This window comes from Saimiri boliviensis, chromosome 13 (assembly GCF_048565385.1).
Source record: "Saimiri boliviensis isolate mSaiBol1 chromosome 13, mSaiBol1.pri, whole genome shotgun sequence".
NCBI classification, from domain to species: Eukaryota; Metazoa; Chordata; class Mammalia; order Primates; family Cebidae; genus Saimiri; species Saimiri boliviensis.
This window is the reverse complement of record NC_133461.1, coordinates 71,220,560-71,241,648: the sequence shown is the minus strand read 5'-3', so window position 1 is coordinate 71,241,648 and position 21,089 is coordinate 71,220,560. Positions and strand designations below refer to the sequence as shown.

The window sequence follows — 21,089 nt, the reverse complement described above, 5'->3', positions numbered from 1 at the left end:
CTGTCACTCTTGGCTCATTCAGTGCAGTGTATGGTCGCATCTTCTGTCACTCAAGGCCTGAAGATGTGGAGCCTGGAGTCCTATCCAGTCAGGCATCTGGGGTGGGAACCATCCAATCAGGCACTCAGCCAGAGTGGAAAATGTGGCTTCCCGGATCTGGCCCGGCCTTTGTCTTTCTTGAGCTAGAGCAGGCAGGCTTCACTGCACTGTATCCTTCTCTCCTGGAGGTCTAGATCATTCTGAGACTCAGTCACTCTGTGATGTGCTGGCATTGGGAGATTTATAGCTAAGACTCCAGGACACCCCTGAAAACGAGAAGTGGTGAGTGTGTGGGGCTGGGCATCCCGAGACTTGGGGAGGGGGCTCCTTGGAACTGGCTGGAAATGGTGGTGGTGGGACCGAGTCTGCGAGTCGAGTGCCCTGCAGCTTAGTGATCAGTCCCCTCTGGTGCAGGGGTCCCGGGTATCCTGTCCAGTCCCTGCATGGTGACTTTGGCCCCAGCCTATAGCTCTCTGGGCAGCTCTGCACCCGCCCCTCTGCATCTTCCCCAGGTTGGGAGGTGATAATGAGGAGAGAGTCAGGTTCCTGCGTGGGAGGAGCTGTGGTCCTTGGGGTTTTCCATCCCTACCTTACCTTATTCAGAATTAGACTGAGGCATCATAAAATGTAAAGAGCTTATATGAGCTAATAGTGATTAATTAATGGGACAGCACTCAGCAATGGTTTGTGGTTTTGGGACCACCAGAGAGTCTTGAAAGAAAGGATTTTATTAAGTGTGTGAGAAAGCAAAGATAATTAAATAATTGATTGGGTACAGTTATGTAATCCCTTTATTTGGAGTGTCTGGGTGGAAATTTCCTGGTTATGTAATCGGTGATTAATTGGAGGTTTGTAGCTGGTTAAGCTTGAATTTTGTTTCCTTCTAAGATAGTAACTAAGAAAAAAATGCATGTAAGTTAGATTTCTTTTTTTTACACAGAGACCTAGACCACTAGAGCCACTTCAGTCTAACTGACTGCTGTTTAATTATTTTAATTTTAATCAAAGACACTGGTTTTTGTCTGCATTTTCCAAATGTGTGGCAAGCAGGGTCTCACATCCACTACTCTGTTCTGCCAGCCTAACTTGGCTTGAAGTAAAGTCTTAAATTTCCGGTTTCTTGTTGACATTCCCCAAGCCAACTCTTCCCCTCCCAAACATTATCAATTACTTTTTTCCTTTATTGCTAATTTCAGAAACAGTATTCTAATTAATCACTTTTTCATAGAGCAGTGGATGGCACTTTGTAAAATACTTGTTTACTACTTACAAATATTTCATGAGAGAAAAGCAGAAAATAATCTTCTGGCACTCAACTGTGAAAAACCTTTCTGTTGTTTCTCTTTGCATCCTCCCTCGGCAAAAACGCCTTATTAGGACATCTAATTGATGTTTTCCTTGGGCAACTTTATGGGGCAATGTTTCCTCAGCCACACTTGGGCCTTTTTCTAGTTCTGAGTTTTATAACTGTCTTGAAATGGCCCAAGATACAAACCAGAGTCATGTCTTTTGGAAGTTCTGTTGAATATCAAACCTTGGTAATCTTCCAGAGGACACTCTGAGGTATGGTGGGAGTGCAGCTTCTAAAAAAGGAACAGATGAATGCCCTTTGAGGGGATGAGAGAAATATGCAGGCTTACCCTTCCTGAAAAGAAAAGAACGTCTTGGGATTTTAAGGTTTTTTTCCCCAATCCCAGTTTTCATTCCATGGAGGCACAGTGCTGGTCAGCCAGATGCCAGTAGTCAGAGAAAAAGACAGATTATTCCTGCCTTCTGAATTCTCTTATATTTGCTAAGGGAAAAACTCCACCCCAGGGAGGCAGTGCAAGAACCTGCAAAGCAAAACGCAGAGTGTGACACAATGCAGTGTCTCCAGGGAGGGTGGGCAGTGAGCACTTCAGTGAGGAGTATGAGAGTGAGAGAAAGTCTGAAGGGATAAGGTGGCCTGATTCGACACTTGAGTCAGATGTTCCAGTAAGCACTGTCACTCCCTGAGTTTGGTCCCTTCAATAGATTTGTTCACTATTTCAACTTTGTTTTTTATTAACTGTAAATTGAATCTCAAAGTATAGGCAGAAAAGGGCTTTGAAAGAAAATTGGAAAGAGCAAATAAGATTAGAAGGAAGGTAAGAGGAGGTGGACAGAATGAAGGGTGGCAAAATCAGATTCTGAATCAGAGAATGTTCCATCCTGAAGTCAGCCTGTTCTCAGGAGGTTAATAAAGAGAGATTGAATGTTGACTCAGGCTGAAAATAGGTCAAAGTTCAGGGGCCTGAACAAATATATATATATATATATGTGTGTGTGTGTGTGTGTGTGTGTGTGTGTGTGTGTGTGTGTGTGTGTATTTTGGCCACCAAAGGTGAAATTGTTTAGCCAATTGTTCATGAGAAAACAATGGAAATGTGTGGTCTGTGTCTGGCTCTGTTATAGGTTAAAAAAGGTGGGGGTGTATTATTGAAGTCATAATGGGAAGGGTGTTTCTTTTCATTAAGCTGATTTCAGAGAACAAAAAGCATAAGGAATTTATTCAGTCACAGCTATTTAGCAGAATTACCTACCTGCCCCAACTTTCACCACCAGTTTTCCTTGCCTTATGCATCTCTTCCATGCAGCTGTTACTGAGTTGTATGTTTTATAATAAACTGATATATATAAGTACAGTTCTTTGCTGAGTTCTGTGAATAGTTACATCAAATTATTGAGTTTGAGGAGGGGAATGTGGAAGCCCTTGATTTGTAGGCAGTAGGTGAGAAATAAAGATGGGTATCCAGAGGCATGTGCCTGTCATTGGCAATGGGGGCACCATTGTGGGACTTAGCCCTGAACTTGTGGGATCTATGCTGACTCTGAGCAGCATTGGAATAGAGTTGTTGAACAGCTAGTTGGTGTTAGATGATTGGTTGGTATTCAGCAGACTCCTCACATTTTGTGTCAGTAGAAAGACATCACTGGGGCCTGGGCTGCAAGGGGACTCCAGGTGTCTGAGGGAAGTGAGACTTTACACACCACCTTATCATCACACTGTGCATTGTACCATAATTACAGGTCTCCTCCTAATATGAGAGGGGACTAAGAGCTTAGATTGAAGGAGCTCTGAGAACCTATTCCCTCTCCCCATGCTGCTGCCAGCCCCCACAGGCTTCTAACCCACCCTTGAACATACTCACTAAAAACTAATCTGGCCAACCTCCTCCCAGGACAAGGTTTTACCCTCAGGGATTGTGCCCACAACAGCTTTGTGCCTAGAATTTTCTGCCAAGAACATACACAGGTGCCTAGAAAACTCCTGGTTTATCTCAACCCTAGACACTGAATCTCTATCAGTAACTGTTTTCTTCACTGACCCATGTTTCTTGGACTAGCTGATGATAATCTCTTTTGATGGTATGAACACAGTAATACGTCAGAGCCTAGTGCTGCTGGAGCCTGTATCTGTAGCACAAACCAGTTCTTTCATCAGTTTTGCCCTGCAACCCCCCCGATGGTTCTCAATAGCATCTTTCTCTTTTCTGCATTTTACCTCCCCAGAAATCCCCTTTCCTGTGTACACAGTGTGCCCAAGTCCATCTCTCAGGTGCCTGCATTCAGTGCCTACTAGAAGTCAGATGTTAATGAGTTTAAGACCATGCCTTTAGACCTGGCTGTTGTTGGAGCAAATACAAATTAGAAAAAGCTTAACGCTTTCTTCTTAAAATGAGGGAAGAATTTTTGCTCTTCTCTCTTTTCTTAAAACATTTAGTTTGAGGAGGGGAGCGAGCAGTGCTTTGGGGGAGGGGTCGCGTAGGTGCCTCACCCGACTCTGCCGCGGCGCAATTGCTGCTCCCGGCCGGGTTTCATTCCTGGCGAGGGGTGCAGAATCATGTACATAAAGCAGGTGATTATCCAGGGTTTTCGAAGTTACAGAGATCAAACAATTGTAGAGCCCTTCAGTTCAAAACATAATGTGATTGTGGGCAGAAATGGATCTGGGAAAAGTAACTTTTTTTATGCAATTCAGTTTGTTCTCAGTGATGAGTTTAGTCATCTTCGTCCAGAACAGCGGTTGGCCTTATTGCATGAAGGTACTGGTCCTCGTGTTATTTCTGCTTTTGCGGAGATTATTTTTGATAATTCAGACAACCGGTTACCAATTGATAAAGAGGAAGTTTCACTTCGAAGAGTTATTGGTGCCAAAAAAGATCAGTATTTCTTAGACAAGAAGATGGTCACGAAAAATGATGTGATGAACCTTCTTGAAAGTGCTGGGTTTTCCCAAAGCAATCCTTACTATATTGTTAAACAAGGAAAGATCAACCAGATGGCGACAGCGCCAGATTCTCAGAGATTAAAGCTATTAAGAGAAGAAGCTGGTACTAGAGTGTATGATGAACGAAAGGAAGAAAGCATCTCTTTAATGAAAGAAACAGAGGGCAAACGGGAAAAAATCAATGAGTTGTTAAAATACATTGAATTATTATTTTTAAAACCTCTTACTTGTTTAGGAAGGATATGGCTACTTTAAAATGGAAAGGAATGATTTTAAATAAGAAACAATGAATAACATTAACCACAGAAAATCAGAGATTGAATTATCAAAATTAACATGGCATGTATCTTTTATTTTTTATTTACTTTATTTTTTTAGACAGGATCTTGTTTTCTTGCCCAAGCTGGAGTGCAGTGTTGTGATTATAGTTCACTGAAGCCTGGACCTCCCAGGCTCAATCATTCCTCCTACCTTAGCCTGAGTGGCTGGAACAATGGGCATGTGACACCACACCTAGTTAATTTTTGATTATTTGTAGAGATGGAATCTCTCTATGTTCCCTATGCTGGTCTTGAAATCCTGGCCTCAAGCAGTCCTGCCTCAGCCTCCCAAAGTTCTGGGATTTACAGGTGTGAGGCAACATGCCTGGCCAGTATCTTTCTTGAAGTCTTCATAAAATCTTAACATCTGGTAAATATAAATTTCTTTAAAACTTTGCATTAAATTTTACCACCATCATTAACTACCTTTATGTCTTTATAGCTATGTTGAAATGTCCAAAAATGACCTTTTACAGGAAAAGAATATTGACAATATATTTTTAAAAATCAGATACAAAAACATGCATTATACTTTCATTATAATGTTTTCATTATTTTTTTCTAAGAATTGATATTCAAGTGTTAATAGTCAAACTATTTTTGTTGTACCAGATTAGGATTTACATAACTGTACTTTTATGGGTCTCTGAGGCACTATGTATTTGACAGTAATCATAAATAATATGAGAATAAAGGAAATAGTCCATAATGTAACTACCAGTGATTTAATTTTTCTAATTAATTTGTGTATTAGGGTTCTCTGGAGGGATAGAACTAATAAGATATATGTATATATGAAAGGGAGTTTATTAAGGATAATTGGCTCACAGGATCACAAAGCAAATATCCACGATAGGCTATCTGCAAGCTGAGGAAGAAAGAAGACAGAGGCCAAAAGCCTTAAAAGCAGGGAAGCCAAAAGTCCAGCCTTCAGTCTGTGGCTGAAGGCCTGAGAGCCTCCAGCAAAACACTGGCATAAGTCCAAGTGTCCAAAGACCAAAGATTGTGGAGTCTGATGTTCAAGAGCAGGAGGAATGGATGAAAGCATCCAACACAGGGGACAGATAAAAGCCAGCAGACTCAGCAAATCAGTTTATCCCACTTTCTTCCTCCTGCTTTGTTCTAACTGGACTGGCAGCCAATTGGATGGTGCCCAACCACATTTTGCATGTGGCTTCCTCTCCCAGTCCACTGACTCCAGTGTTAATCTCCTCTGGCAACACCTTCACAGACACACCCAGAAACAATGCTTTACTGGCTATCTAGGCATTCTTCAATGCAATCAAGTTGACAGGTAATCTGTGAAAATGGTTCGCTATTCACTTGATCCGGAGAACCCCACAAAGTCATGCAAATCAAGAGGTTCCAATCTTCGTGTTCACTTTAAGAATACACGTGAAACTGCTCAGGCCATCAAGGGTATGCATATACGAAAAGCCACGAAGTATCTGAAAGATGTCACTTTACAGAAACAGTGCATACCATTCCGACGTTACAATGGTGGAGTTGGCAGGTGTGCCCAGGCCAAGCAGTGGGGCTGGACACAAGGTCGGTGGCCCAAAAAGAGTGCTGAATTTTTGCTGCACATGCTTAAAAATGCAGAGAGTAATGCTGAACTTAAGGGTTTAGATGTAGATTCTCTGGTCATTGAGCATATCCAAGTGAACAAAGCACCCAAGATGCGCCGCCGGACCTACAGAGCTCATGGTCGAATTAACCCATACATGAGTTCTCCCTGCTACATTGAGATGATCCTTACTGAAAAGGAACAGATTGTTCCTAAACCAGAAGAGGAGGTTGCCCAGAAGAAGAAAATATCCCAGAAGAAACTGAAGAAACAAAAATTTATGGCACGGGAATAAATTCAGCCTTAAAATAAATGCAACTAAAAGGAAAAAAAATAAAATAAAATAAAATACATTGAAGAGAGATTACATACTTTAGAGGAAGAAAAGGAAGAACTAGCTCAGTATCAGAAGCGGGATAAAATGAAATGAGCCCTGGAATATACCATTTACAATCAGGAACTTAACGAGACTCATGCTAAACTTGATGAGCTTTCTGCTAAGCGAGAGACTAGTGGAGAAAAATCCAGACAATTAAGAGATGCCCAACAGGATGCAAGAGATAAAATGGAGGATATTGAACGCCAAGTCAGAGAATTGAAAACAAAAATTTCAGCTATGAAAGAAGAAAAAGAACAGCTTAGTGCTGAAAGACAAGAACAAATTAAGCAGAGATCTAAGTTGGAGCTTAAAGCCAAGGATTTACAAGATGAACTGGCAGGCAATAGTGAACAGAGGAAACGCTTATTAAAGAGGCAGAAGCTGCTTGAAAAAAAATAGAAGAAAAGCAGAAAGAACTGGCAGAAACAGAACCTAAATTCAACAGTGTAAGAGAGAAAGAAGAACGAGGAATTCCTAGATTGGTTCAAGCTACCCAGGAAAGAATGGTCTTTACACAAAACAGGGTCGAGGAAGCCAGTTTACATCAAAAGAAGAAAGGGATAAATGGATTAAAAAGGAACTAAAGTCTTTAGATCAGGCTATTAATGACAAGAAAAGACAGATTGCTGCTATTCATAAGGATTTGGAAGATAGTGAAGCAAATAAAGAGAAAAATCTGGAGCAGTATAATAAACTGGACCAGGATCTTAATGAAGTCAAAGCTCGAGTGGAAGAACTGGACAGAAAATATTATGAAGTAAAAAATAAGAAAGATGAATTACAAAGTGAGAGAAATTACTTGTGGAGAGAAGAGAATGCAGAACAGCAAGCACTTGCTGCTAAAAGAAGATCTTGAAAAGAAGCAACAACTTCTTAGAGCGGCAACGGGAAAGGCCATTTTAAATGGAATAGACAGCATAAACAAAGTGCTAGACCACTTTCGTTGAAAAGGAATAAACCAGCATGTTCAAAATGGCTATCATGGCATTGTGATGAATAACTTTGAATGTGAACCAGCTTTCTACACATGCGTGGAAGTCACTGCTGGAAACAGGTTATTTTATCACATTGTTGATTCAGATGAAGTCAGCACAAAGATTTTAATGGAGTTTAATAAAATGAATCTTCCTGGAGAGGTTACTTTTCTACCTCTTAACAAGTTAGATGTCAGGGATACTGCCTATCCTGAAACCAATGATGCCATTCCTATGATCAGTAAACTGAGGTACAATCCCAGATTTGACCAAGCTTTCAAACATGTGTTTGGAAAGACACTTATTTGTCGTAGCATGGAAGTTTCAACCCAGCTGGCCCGTGCTTTCACTATGGACTGCATTACTTTGGAAGGTGACCAGGTCAGTCATCGGGGTGCTCTAACTGGAGGTTATTATGACACAAGGAAGTCTCGACTTGAATTGCAAAAAGATGTTAGAAAAGCAGAAGAAGAACTAGGTGAGCTTGAAGCAAAGCTCAATGAAAACCTGCGCAGAAATATTGAAAGGATTAATAATGAAATCAATCAGTTGATGAACCAAATGCAGCAGATTGAGACCCAGCAAAGGAAATTTAAAGCCTCTAGATATAGCATATTGTCAGAAATGAAGACGCTAAAAGAGAAGAGGCAGCAGTCAGAGAAAACCTTCATGCCTAAGCAACGTAGCTTACAGAGTTTGGAGGCAAGCTTGCACGCTATGGAGTCTACCAGAGAGTCATTGAAAGCAGAACTGGGAACTGATTTGCTTTCTCAACTGAGTCTGGAAGATCAGAAGAGAGTAGATGCACTGAATGATGAGATTCGTCAGCTTCAGCAGGAAAACAGACAGTTACTAAATGAAAGAATTAAATTAGAAGGTATTATTACTCGAGTAGAGACTTATCTCAATGAGAATCTGAGAAAACACTTGGACCAAGTAGAACAGGAAATTAATGAGCTGAGAGAGACAGAAGGGGGTACTGTTCTCACTGCCACAACATCAGAACTTGAAGCCATCAATAAAAGAGTGAAAGACACTATGGCACGATCAGAAGATTTGGACAATTCCATTGATAAAACAGAAGCTGGAATTAAGGAACTTCAAAAGAGTATGGAGCACTGGAAAAATATGGAAAAAGAACATATGGATGCTATAAATCATGATACGAAAGAACTGGAAAAGATGACAAATCGGTAAGGCATGCTATTGAAGAAGAAAGAAGAGTGTATGAAGAAAATTTGAGAACTCGGATCACTACCCCAGGAAGCATTTGAAAAGTACCAGATGCTAAGCCTCAAACAGTTGTTTCCAAAACCTGAGCAGTGCAACACTGAATTAAAGAAGTATAGTCATGTTAAAAAAAAAAGGCTTTGGATCAGTTTGTAAATTTCTCTGAGCAGAAAGAAAAGTTAATAAAGCGACAAGAAGAGTTAGATAGAGGTTACAAATTAATCATGGAGCTGATGAATGTACTTGAACTTCGGAAATATGAAGCTATTCAGTTAACTTTCAAACAGGTATCCAAGAACTTCAGTGAAGTATTCCAGAAGTTAGTACCTGGTGGCAAAGCCACCTTGGTGATTAAGAAAGGAGATGTGGAGGGCAGTCAGTCTCAAGATGAAGGAGAAGGGAGTGGTGAGAGTGAGAGGGGTTCTGGCTCACAAAGCAGTGTCCCGTCAGTTGACCAGTTTACTGGAGTTGGAATTAGGATGTCATTTACAGGAAAACAAGGTGAAATGAGAGAAATGCAACAGCTTTCAGGTGGACAGAAATCCTTGGTAGCCCTTGCTCTGATTTTTGCCATTCAGAAATGTGACCCCGCTCCTTTTTACTTGTTTGATGAGGTTGACCAGGCTCTGGATGCTCAGCACAGAAAGGCTGTGTCAGATATGATTATGGAACTTGCTGTACATGCTCAGTTTATTACAGCTACTTTTAGGCCTGAACTGCTGGAGTCAGCTGACAAATTCTATGGTGTAAAGTTCAGAAACAAGGTTAGCCATATTGATGTGATCACAGCAGAGATGGCCAAAGACTTCGTAGAAGATGATACCACACATGGTTAATTGGAAAATACTACCTACTGGTTTGGGAGATGTGTATAGATGTGTATAGTTACCCACGAACTGTAAATTTAAACCTAAATATTTGACCATTATTAGTAGTTTTCAGATTTAAAGCATCATAGTCCTTTTATATTTGTCTTTGTATTTTATAAGATACGCTGTAATGTTTCTACCTATAGTTTAAGAATTTTATTTCCTGTACAACTTTTTGTAAAATGTCCTGCTCCTATTTTAAATTTTTTGAAACATGCTAAATATTCTTTCCTAGTTATTTTATCACTTATACTGCCTTTTTTAAATAGCTTCAATTAAATAATCGGTATTATGACTAAAAAAAGAAAAAAAACATTTAGTTTGAAAACTTTTATATTTAAAGATTTTATCTACTTCTTTGAAATATATGTAAATCATTTTTATCAGTTAAATAGGTCATTTGGCTTTTGTGTGTTTTTAGTCTTTTGTTTCAGAATTGTCTTAATCTAGGACCTGGGAACCGTTGCTTTGAAATGTAAATAATAAGTATATACACCCTATCCCACAGTTTCTGTAGGAGAATAGAAAGTTGCTTGCCTTCAGCAGGTACCTAACTCCTTGTTACAAAATTACTTCCTGTCATGAAGATGGAGGGTTTATTTTTCCTTTACACATTACCAATTAGAAAATTCAGATGAGCTACTAAATTACTAGGTTAAATTATAATGAACTTTGTATGACAAATGATGCACTTGATAACTAATTATGTTGACCTTTCTATGTTCACCATCTCTTAGTAGATTGCCTGTGATGTACATCACATTTTAGTTTAATTATATAACCAAACAGTTTTCTCGCTATTCTGTTATTGTGGAGAATTTTTTAGATTTGGAGATGAGTTTGCTTTTAGTTATGTTTTCCACACACTCTCCAACATTACTACATGTTATACACAAGGTGCCCACCAAGCTTCACTTTAGAGGGAACTTTCTTTCTCAGGATTCCAATCACAGCCCACAATTGTGCAACTAAGTGCTCCCCAAATCTGCAAACAGAATAGTCTCTCTCTCTATTTGGAATCTACAGTCCCTTCTAGAGCAGGTACAGTATCTTTTTATAAAAATAACTTTTCAGAACAGCAATCAAGTATTCTGCCTCCTGTAGTGTTCCTGGCATCTTCACATCTGACACTGATTCAGATCATGAGGCCCTTAAAGCCAACCAAGGTCACACATGTACATTAATTAAACCTGAAAACTTCAACTCCCTCCCACTTTCCCTTGTCCAAAGGCCCACGAATGTGCATAGTTCACCAGCCCTTCAAGACCTAAATGTGCAGTTCTAAATTCTGAATTTATGTCCTGGGATTTTAGAGAAGAAAAGGTGTTAAAGGAGCCTCCATGACAGGATCTTTCTTCTGGTTTTACCCTGCTTGCTGTAACCGCAAAGAATGCAGAGGCCCATTGATCCCCCCTAGAATCTGCACAGAAAAGCTGGCCTCTCTCTAGGATTCACAAGACAGGTTCAGACTTTGTGTTGAAAACATACAGAAAACTCACAGAAGACATTTTCTGCATCATGAGAGATCAACATAGACATCCTAAGCTTCACTTTCAGAGTGGAGCCATTTGAGTTCTCCAGATCTTGTCCAGTAAACTGCCACAACTCTGTGAGAGGCTTCTGGTGCCAACAGAATCCTGTGGCAGAATCTGTAAGTTAAACAAGCATCTTAGCAGTGGGAGGTCAAAGCTACAACATATCCAGAATGATAATCACAACTATGCCCCCCTGTAAACTCTTACTGGAGTAGAGTATTTTTGTTCCTCCCCTTACTCAGAGTTAGCTGGTTAGGGACAGGAGATATTACATCTAGATCCAGAATCTGTTGCTCCACCAGTGCAGTTCCATTTTCTATAATATTTGCTCCCCACAAAGCCTGAGTGTCTCCTGCGTGGGTCATTATGAGGGTATCAGCCCATAGTCACTGAGGACACTCTCACCAACACCTGTGAGTTTTGGAGACATCTGAGAGTGTCCTGTGCAGATTGGGGTCAGTTTGACAACAAGGTTTAATTCTGCTCCCATTTTAGAGAAATAGAAATGACTCAGCCAGAGTTTGTTCCTCACCTCACAGAAATAATTTCCTTGGTTTGTACCCAGATGGTACAAATTGAGTACTCAGTACTCAAACTGATCAATAAGCCAATTGCTTCTATTTCATATGGTCATTAGAAAAAGAGATGAAAGCAGTCATGGTCCCTACTCCGAAGGAATTTGCAATCTAGAGCACATGAACAAGTGGTTGAATTCAGCATCCAGTGTTCAGTACAAAGATGGAAGGCGTATAGGAGACTTAAGCTTCATTTAGGTCACATCCCTTTCATTCTTTTGAGTTTTGATGCCACCACCTGAAGGGCTATTCATGGACAGAAGAGAATTTGTTATTATTTATATTATTTTTACCTTGCTGAGAATAAATATTTAGCTTCAAATATAATTGTTTTAGGAAAACTTAAGGGTTTTGGTTAAATTTCTTCCTATTGTATGTTATAAAATAGGCAGGGAAGTGGCTAAAATAGATTAAAATTGCACAAACTCTGAAAATCAAATTTCTCGGGCAGGCTTAGAAAAGGCAAAATTGAAAATTCTTAGCAGCATAGAGACCTGTCCCAACCCTGCCCAGATCCACCCTCTGCTGCTAAACTTTCTCCAGGTCTGACACCACACTGAAATTTCTCCCAGAACTGCCTGGAGGAATTCAGAGTGCGGAGTGCCTACTCCTACTGCCCCTCCAGAGCTAGTGCTCACAATTTTCTGAAACCTAAAAACAGATAAAGGGGGAAAAACTATATACTTTGGGGCCTTAAATTCTTTTTTAAAAAATTAGGCCAGGCATGGTGGCTCACACCTGTAATCCTAGCACTTTGGGAGGCCGAGGCAGGTGGATCACTTGAGGTCAGGAGTTCAAGACCAGCCTGCCCAACATGATGAAACCTACCCCTCCGCCACTCCCCCGACCATCTCTACTTAAAAAAAAAATTAGCTGGGCATGGTGGTGGGTGCCTATAATCCTAGCCACTCAGGAGGTTGAGGCTGGAGAATCACTTGGACCCAGGAGAAAGAAGGTGCAGTGAGCTGAGATCATACCATTGCACTCCAGCCTGGGCAACAAGAGTGAAACTCCATCACACACACACAAAAATAATAATTAAAAGAAATGTTTCTACAGACATCCCATCCAGCAACCTGTTCTTCATTCCTGCCTTTTCAATGGTTTACTCACAAGTTTCAAAGTAAATACAAACACAAAAATTTAAAAATCATCTGAATTACAATTAGCTCTTTCTGTATATCTCCCATCTGTCTATAATGATATATTATTCTATACATTTTATATTTAAAATCATTGATAGGAAAAAAGAAGAAATAGAAATGTCAGGGCCTGTATTTAAATCCTGGGAAGTATGGGACACTTATACCCACCTCCCAGGTGTTAGAAGAATTAACACACATAATGTGAGCTTCCCAGCATAGTGCTCTGTGACATATTCCTGAGCATATAGTACATGCTCCATAAACATTTTGTTACTGCTTTTGCACGTGTTTTTCATCTGCAGAATTACTCAGACATTGTCATCATCTCCAGCCTATGTAAACTATGTAAAAGGGCCTGCAGAGAATGCCGTGTTTCAGGATGATGATTGGTGATCTTTTCTTGGGATGAAGAATATTTGTGTTGTCATAAGGGTGTTGGGGTAAGGGATTCTGCATGTGCCTGCTTTCTCTAGCTGAATGGTACTATACTGAGTCTAGGAGGAGGAACATCAGCATTAACAGGAGACTTGTTATAAGAATCCAATTCATGAACCCATTTCAAACCTGCAGAATTTTGTTATGGTGAGGCCTAGAATACCACATAATTTATATGCACATTGAAGCTTGAGAGGCAATGCTTAGTTAAGTGCCTGTCAGCCCAGTCTTTCAACAGGATCACATGGACACTTTGAAGAGAGATCGTTACCTGTGCCCTCCCTACAGATCCTGTTTATTGTTCTGGGTGGAAACATCCCTGTGTTTTAAATTCCTCACATCGTTGTATGGTGAGACCAGGGTCAAGTATGAGGGCCTCCAAATACTTTAACGAGAGATGAGTTTACCCATTGTTCCAGGAGGTCACAGGGCTTGCTCTGCTTGGTTTTGGTAGGGGCACATCAGTATAACCTATATTTCCATTGCAGCAGCAGAAACTGCTTGCATAGCACCCTTTTCCCTCAGAGTTACAGAATACTTTAGAGAATATGACTGTGTTAAAAGTTATTTTATCAGATAATCCCAGTCAGCCACATAAGTCAGAGCTAGTTATTTTAACTCATTTCATCTCTAGTCAAATTAAGAACTCTGTCACTTGATCTATGTTTTCAGGAACTCTTAACATTCAGGGATGTGGCCATAGAATTCTCTCCAGAGGAGTGGAAATGCGTGGACCCTGGCCAGCAGAATTTATATAGAGATGTGATGTTGGAGGACTACAGAAGCCTGGTCTCTCTGCATGAGAGTAACTTTAATGCATAATTCCTAACACTTCCTCAGAATTTTATTTTTTTTTCTTTGCAGACTGTTTCTTGAGAGCTTCTGCTTTGCATGAATTAATTTCAGTTCTTTCTTCAAGAAGAATGGGAGTTTTCTGGTGTAAAAAAGAAAATATTTTTCTTTTTCTTTTTTTTTTTTGTTTGTTTGTTTTTAATTAAGATGGAGTTTCACTCTTATTGCCCAGACTGGAGTGCAATGGCACAATCTTGGCTCACTGCAGCCTCCACCTCCTGGTTCAAGTATTTCTCCTGCCTCAGCCCCCTGAATAGCTGGTATTACAGACACCCACTGCCATGCCTAGCTAATTTTTTGTATTTTAGTGGAGACGGGGTTTCACCATGTTGGTCAGGCTGGTCTCGAACTCCTGACCTAAGGTGATCCACCCGCCTCGATGTCCCAAAGTGCTGAGATTACAGACTTGAGCCACAGCACCTGTCCAAAAAGAAAATCTTTAAGAGATTTCATCTTTACATAAACCTTCTCTTTTCTCGAGCTAATTTATGTTCTTTACTCTAGTGGTAGTTTTAGAAATTCAGTGACATGAAATATGGTTTCTCACATCTTAACATCCATTTTGTATCACTTACTAGTATTTTTTTCTTTTTGGAGACAGAATCTCACTCTCGCTGGAGTGCAGTGGCACACTTGGCTCACTGCAGCCACTGCCTTCTAGTTTCAAGCACTTCTGCCTCAGCCTACTGAGTAGCTGGGACTATAGGCATGCAGCACCATGCCCAGCTAATTTTTTTTGTGTATTTTAGTAGAGGGTTTTGCTGTGTTGCCCAGGCTGGTCTTGAACTCCTGAGCTGAGGCAATTTGCCCACCTTGGCTTCTCAAAGTGTTGGGATATCAAGTGTGAGCCACTGCACCTGGCCTTGTACCACTTATTTTGATTCAGTAGGACTGGGTAGTGGAGTTTAGAACTTGCAGATTTAGAATACTTAAATATTCTAAGATTCTGTCAGAAAACAATTTTTGGATTGATTTTCTAAAGTCTTCCATATTTTCTCTTTTCTGCTTAGCATAGTACTAGGTTGGTAATTGGAGAATCTCCCAAAACAGTTGATTTTTTTTAATAAAACAGGTGTTGCTATCTCTAACCAGAATTGGTCACCTGTCTGGAGCAAAGAAAAGAGCCCTACAATGTGAAGATACATGAGACAGTAGCCAGACTCCCAAGTATATGGGAGTGAATGAAGGAGATGACACAGGCAAGGGGACCAAAGGTCAAGAAGGAACCAGGCCTTAAAATGTAGTTTGGGAAGCTCTGCTCCAATGAAAATAATTTCTGAAAATGTTGCATTTTTTTTTTCATATTCTCAGATTGGGACATCTTCTGTCTCATGCTCTTAAGTCTTTTAAGAATTTTTTTTTCTTTAGAGATTTCCCTTCAAGGTTACAGTGAGAGCCAGTATCCCACTTTATCACTTACAAAGGGCTGCATGATTTGACTGCTATTCCATTGTTTTTGCAGACATAGGAATATTTGTATTTTTGAGGAGCTCTATGTTAACATATCTTTTTCAGGACAAATTGGAATTTGAGTTCAGAAATCCCAGGAACACCAGGGACCAATGTTGCATCTTTCTGCTTAGTAATTTTGAATTTTATAGAGGTTACAAATGGGATTCTACAAAATTTCTTACTCAGCAACTTTATTAGAACAATAAACATTTTTCTAAATATGAAAAAATGTAATGTTATTTTACTTTGAAATGTTGTTTAGTATAAACTGAGATTTGTAATTCAAATTCTCTATGTGCAGAGTATCAAATTATAGCTTAAAGAATGGTTGTTCAACGTTTTGGTTTCCCCAGGCCACATTGGAAGAAGAAACATTGTCTTGGCCATATATAAGATACGCTAGCACTCATGATAGTTGATAAGCTAACAAAAAAAGGGGAAAAGCGCGGTGGCGGGGGGTGTTCATGCACAGTTTTCATGACATTCATCACCACAGATAAGCAAAAAGGTCATTTTCAAAGGAAATAAAATATTAGTACCTGAAGAAGTATCTTCAGCCCCCATGTTCATTGTAGTGTTGTTTACATAGACACAGAGAGGAATATTATTCAGCCATAAGAGAGGAGAAAATCTAGCCATTTACAACACAGATAGACCTGGAGGACATTATGCTAAATGAAATAAGCATAATGGTTGGTTAGACATGGCTGGTTGAAACTATCTACTCATCTTCTAGATTTTTTAAATGCCCTATGTCATTAATGAGCTTAGAAGATTGCTAAGCATATATTAAGCCATGTATTATCTTATTTTTTAATAACTTTATCTTATAATTTTGTCTTTTTTAATAGGGAGCCTGCTGGGACTGTGTCATTAAGACATATCAATATATATAAATGTGTAAGGTGATACACATAGACACACCTATATAATTTGTATGTGTCTATAGTTAGTTCTTAACATTGATAGGTTCTTGGAAGCTGTAATTGTAAATGAATCAACATATCACTTAAGAAAACAAATTTTACCATAGTTTAATTGATACAAACAAAAGATATGTGAATGGCATATAGCAATGTTGTTTCATTTAAAAATGCAGTTTTCAAGAACCTATTTTGAGCATTAAATGAGGACGTACTATATGACTGTGTTTGTGTGACATGGATTTTTTCAGATAAATAAAAATTGTATACCTATACATTTAATGTGTACAATGTAATGATTTGATACACACATACATTGTGAAATGAAATATAGTAAAGTTGAACACATCTATTACTTCACACAGATAAACTTTTTTTGTAGTAAGAACACTTAAGGTCTACTGTTGTGGCAAATTTTAAGCACATATTATAATATTACTATAAACAATGCTATTTTGCTAATCTAATGCTAATGTACATTAGATTTCTCAAGACCTGCTCAATTTATAACTAAATTTGTACTCTTTGAACAACATCTCCTCATATTTCCACCCTTAGTCACTAACAACCACCCTTCTACTCTCTGCTTCTACAAGTTTACATTTTTAGATTTCCCATCTAACTGAGAACATGCAGTTTTCTTGTCTTCTGTGTTTGGCTCATTTCATTTAGCATAATGTCCTCCAGGTCTATCTGTGTTATAAATGGCTAGATTTCCTCTTTCTTATGGCTGACTAGTATTCTTCTCTGTGTCTATGTGCATATTTTGTCTATTGTAAACAATAATACAGTGAACATGGGAGCTGAAGATACTTCTTTAAGGTACTAATATTTTGTTTCCTTTGGTAGTAGTATGCCTAGAAGTGGTATTACGGATTATATGATACTCCTGTTTTTATTTTTTATTGGTTTTTATGATGGCTTTATCAATTTACATCTCACTAATAGCATATGGGATTTCCCTTGTATGTATGTCTTCTTTGGGGAAAAGAATCTTTTGCCGGAATGCTGGGAAGATGGCCACCTAAGAACAGCTCAGGACTTCAGCTCCCAGTGAAAGTGCAGAGGGTGAGTGGATGCCGCATTTCCAGATGTATTTTTATTGTCCACAGACCAGGAGATACCCAGGCAGAGGGGTCGCCAGCAGTTCTGGCCGGTGCGGTTGTTTTGGCCCCAGCAGGGCTGATTTGGCCCGCGTGGCTGCTTTGACCACACCCTGTTATGGCAGTTCCCCGTACAAAAGCCACTGGTCTGGGAGCCCTCTTAGCTGGTGATCGGAGCCCTGAGATGGCAGAGTTGCCCATTCATCTGAAATAGCAAGCCAGGCCAGGAGATTCCTAGGCAAAAAATCTGCCAGGAGCCAGCTCTGCTGTTTGAACCAACTCAGTGAGTCGCAGCATGGGAGATCCCAGCGCCTTTTCAACAAGCAACTGGAACGCGGGGTCATTCAACTTAAAAGAAAAGACTCTGAGTCAGGGAGCCAGGTGATTAGGCACAGTTGGTCCCACACCCCGACCCCCAACAACAATGAAAACAAAAACAGTAATTGGAAACCCTCTGGGTTGAGCCCTTCAAACCAAGCACAGCTGAACCCCGGATGGCCCGGCTCGGTGCGGGAGGGGATTCTGCCATTACTGAGACTCTCCCCCACTACAAAGGCAGGCCACCATCGCCGAGGCAACCCGCCGTTGCTGAGGCAACCTGCCACAACAGAGAGAGTCTGCTATAACAGAGGTGGGGGCACTGTTGCTGAGACAGTTCTAACTATGCCCATATAAACAAGATGGCAGGGAAGAGCACAGGGCAGCTGGGCAGAGCCCTCAGCAGCCCAGCAAAGCCTCTGTAGGCAGGCAGTGGCTAGGCGTGCTGCTAGCTGGGCAGGCCAGACCTGAAAGAAAAATCAAGAAAGGTAATAGTGCAATGGAAACTCATAAAGCTCCAACTCCCTGGGACAGAACACCTGGGAACAAAAAGTGCTTTATGATTTCAGCTGCAGCAGAAATAAACGTACCTGCCCAGCAGCTCTGAATGAACAACGGAGCTCACAACTCAGGACTTAAGCCCCAGTAAAAGATAGACTGTCTCCTCGAGTAGCTCCCTGACCCCCATAGATCCAAAGACTCACCTCATAAAGGAGAGAACGGACTGACAGTAGGCGAGCATCCTTCTGGGACAAAGATACTGGAAGAGGAAACTGGTAGCAACCCTTACTCTTCTGCAGTTGCTGCAGGTGATCCCCAGGCAAGCAGGGCCCGGAGAGGACCTCAGCAGTCCTACAGCAGAAGGGCCAGACTGTTAGAAGGAAAGTTTAAAAAAAAAAAAAAGAAGTAACTTCAGCATCCACGAACTAGAAGCTCACTCAGAGACCCAATTTGAAAGACAGTAACTACAAAGACAACAGGTGGATAAACCCACAAAAATGGGAAGAAACCAGTGCAAAAAGGATGAAAACTTCCTAAACCAGAACGCCTCTCCTTCTAAAAGGGATCACAACTCCTCACCAGCAAGGGAACCAGACCGGATGGAGAAGGAGGGTGATGAAATGACAGAATCAGACTTCGGAAGGTGGGTAGTAAGAAACTACAGAGAGCTAAAAGAACATGTTCTAACCCAACACAAAGAAACTACGAACCTTGAAAAAAGATTGGATGAAATGCTAACAAGAATGGACACCATGGAGAGGAATATAAGTAAATTGATGGAGCTGAAAAACACAACACGAGAACTTCGTGAAGCATGCACGAGCTTCAACAGCCGAATTGACCAAGCAGAAGAAAGGATATCAGAGGTCGAAGATCAATTCAACGAAATAAAAAGAGAAGGCAAGAACAGAGAAAAAAGCACAAAAAGGAATGAACAAAATCTTCAAAAAATGTGGGACTATGTGAAAAGACCTAATCTATGTCTGATAGGTATACGTGAATGTGATGAAGAGAATGAATCCAAGCTGGAAAAAACTCTTCAGGATATTATCCAGGAAAACTTCCCCAACCTAGCAAGGAAGACCAATATTCAAATACAGGAAATACAGAGAACACCACAAAGATATTCCTCAAGAAGAGCAACCCCAAGGCACATAATCATCAGAATCACCAGGGTTGAAATGAAAGAGAAAATGCTAAGGGCAGCCAGAGACAAAAGATAGGATTACACACAAAGGGAAGCCCATTAGACTCACAGCAGATCTCTCAGCAGAAACCCTACAAGCCAGAAGAGATTGGGGGCCAATATTCAACATCCTTAAAGAAAAGAACTTTCAACCCAGAATCTCCTATCCAGCAAAACTAAGCTTCATAAGTGAAGGAAAAATAACATCCTTTGTGAACAAGCAAGCACTCAGAGATTTCATCACCACAAAACCTGCTCTACAAGAACTCCTGAAAGAGGCTCTACACATATAAAGGAACAACCAGTACCAGCCACTCCAAAAACAAACCAAATGGTAAAAAAGTATCAAAAAATCAAGAATCTGCATCAACTAACCAACAAAACAGCCAGGTAGCATCAAAATGACAGTATCAAATTCACACATAACAATACTATCCCTAAATGTCAATGAACTAAATACCCCAATCAAAAGACATGGAATGGCAAATTGGATAAAAAGCCAAAACCCATCAGTGTGCTGTATCCAGGAAACCCATCTTACATGCAAGGATACACAAAGGCTCAAAATAAAGGGATGGAGAAAGATCTACCAAGCAAATAGAGAGCAAAAAAAAAGCAGGAGTTGCAATTCTCATCTCTGATAAAATAGACTTTAAAGCAACAAAGATCAAAAGAGACAAAGAAGGACATTACATAATGGTAAAAGGATCACTGCAACAAGAAGAGCTAACTATCCTAAATATACACACCCAATACAGGAGCACACAGATACATAAGGCAAGTTCTTAATGACTTACAAAGAGATTTGGACTCCCACACAATAATAGTGGGAGACTTTAACACCCCATTGTCAATATTAGACAGATCAACCAGACAGAAAATCAACAAGGATATCCAGGACCTGAACTCAGACCTGGAACAAGCAAACCTAATAGACATTTACAGAACTCTCCACCCCAAATCCACAGAATATACATTCTTCTCAGCACCACATTACACCTACTCTAAAATTGACCACATAATTGGCAATAAATCACTCCTCAGCAAATGCAAAACAACGGAAATCATAACAAACAGTCTCTCAGACCACAGTGCAATCAAGTTAGAACTCAGAATGCAGAAACTAAATCAGAACCGCACAGCTTCATGGAAAATGAACAACTTGCTCTTGAATGTTGACTGGATAAACAATGAAATAAAGTCAGAAATAAAGACAGACCTCTAGCCAGATTAATAAAAAAGAAAAAAGAGAATAACCAAATTGAAGCAATAAAAAACGATAAAGGGGATATCACCACAGATTCCACAGAAATCCAAACCATCATCAGAGATTATTACAAACAACTCTATGCACATAAACTAGTAAACCTGGAAGAAATGGATAAATTCCTGGACACCTGCATCCTCCCAAGCCTACACCCAGAAGAAGCCAAAACC

The 21,089-nt window shown here is 40.1% G+C and overlaps 2 protein-coding genes and 1 pseudogene across 2 annotated transcripts in view; all 3 read left to right on the top strand.

The window, feature by feature from the left end:
* Nucleotides 1-3,825: 3,825 nt before the first annotated feature.
* LOC101030592 (structural maintenance of chromosomes protein 3-like) lies at nucleotides 3,826-9,909 on the top strand. The gene is given in 6 exon segments (XM_074383812.1): nucleotides 3,826-4,486; nucleotides 6,528-6,944; nucleotides 6,947-7,055; nucleotides 7,058-7,397; nucleotides 7,399-8,884; nucleotides 8,887-9,909. Coding segments are annotated over 6 exon segments (3,645 nt in total). The 5' UTR covers nucleotides 3,826-3,901; the 3' UTR covers nucleotides 9,595-9,909.
* Nucleotides 5,906-6,485, top strand: LOC120361675 (large ribosomal subunit protein uL22 pseudogene; annotated as a pseudogene).
* A 1,948-nt stretch (nucleotides 9,910-11,857) lies between the features above and the next one.
* ZNF519 (zinc finger protein 519) overlaps nucleotides 11,858-21,089 on the top strand; it is a 53,289-nt gene continuing 44,057 nt past the window's right edge. Inside the window, 3 exon segments of the mRNA XM_074384237.1 lie at nucleotides 11,858-11,909; nucleotides 12,189-12,280; nucleotides 13,990-14,114. Coding sequence (XP_074240338.1) covers nucleotides 11,858-11,909; nucleotides 12,189-12,280; nucleotides 13,990-14,114 — 269 coding nt within the window.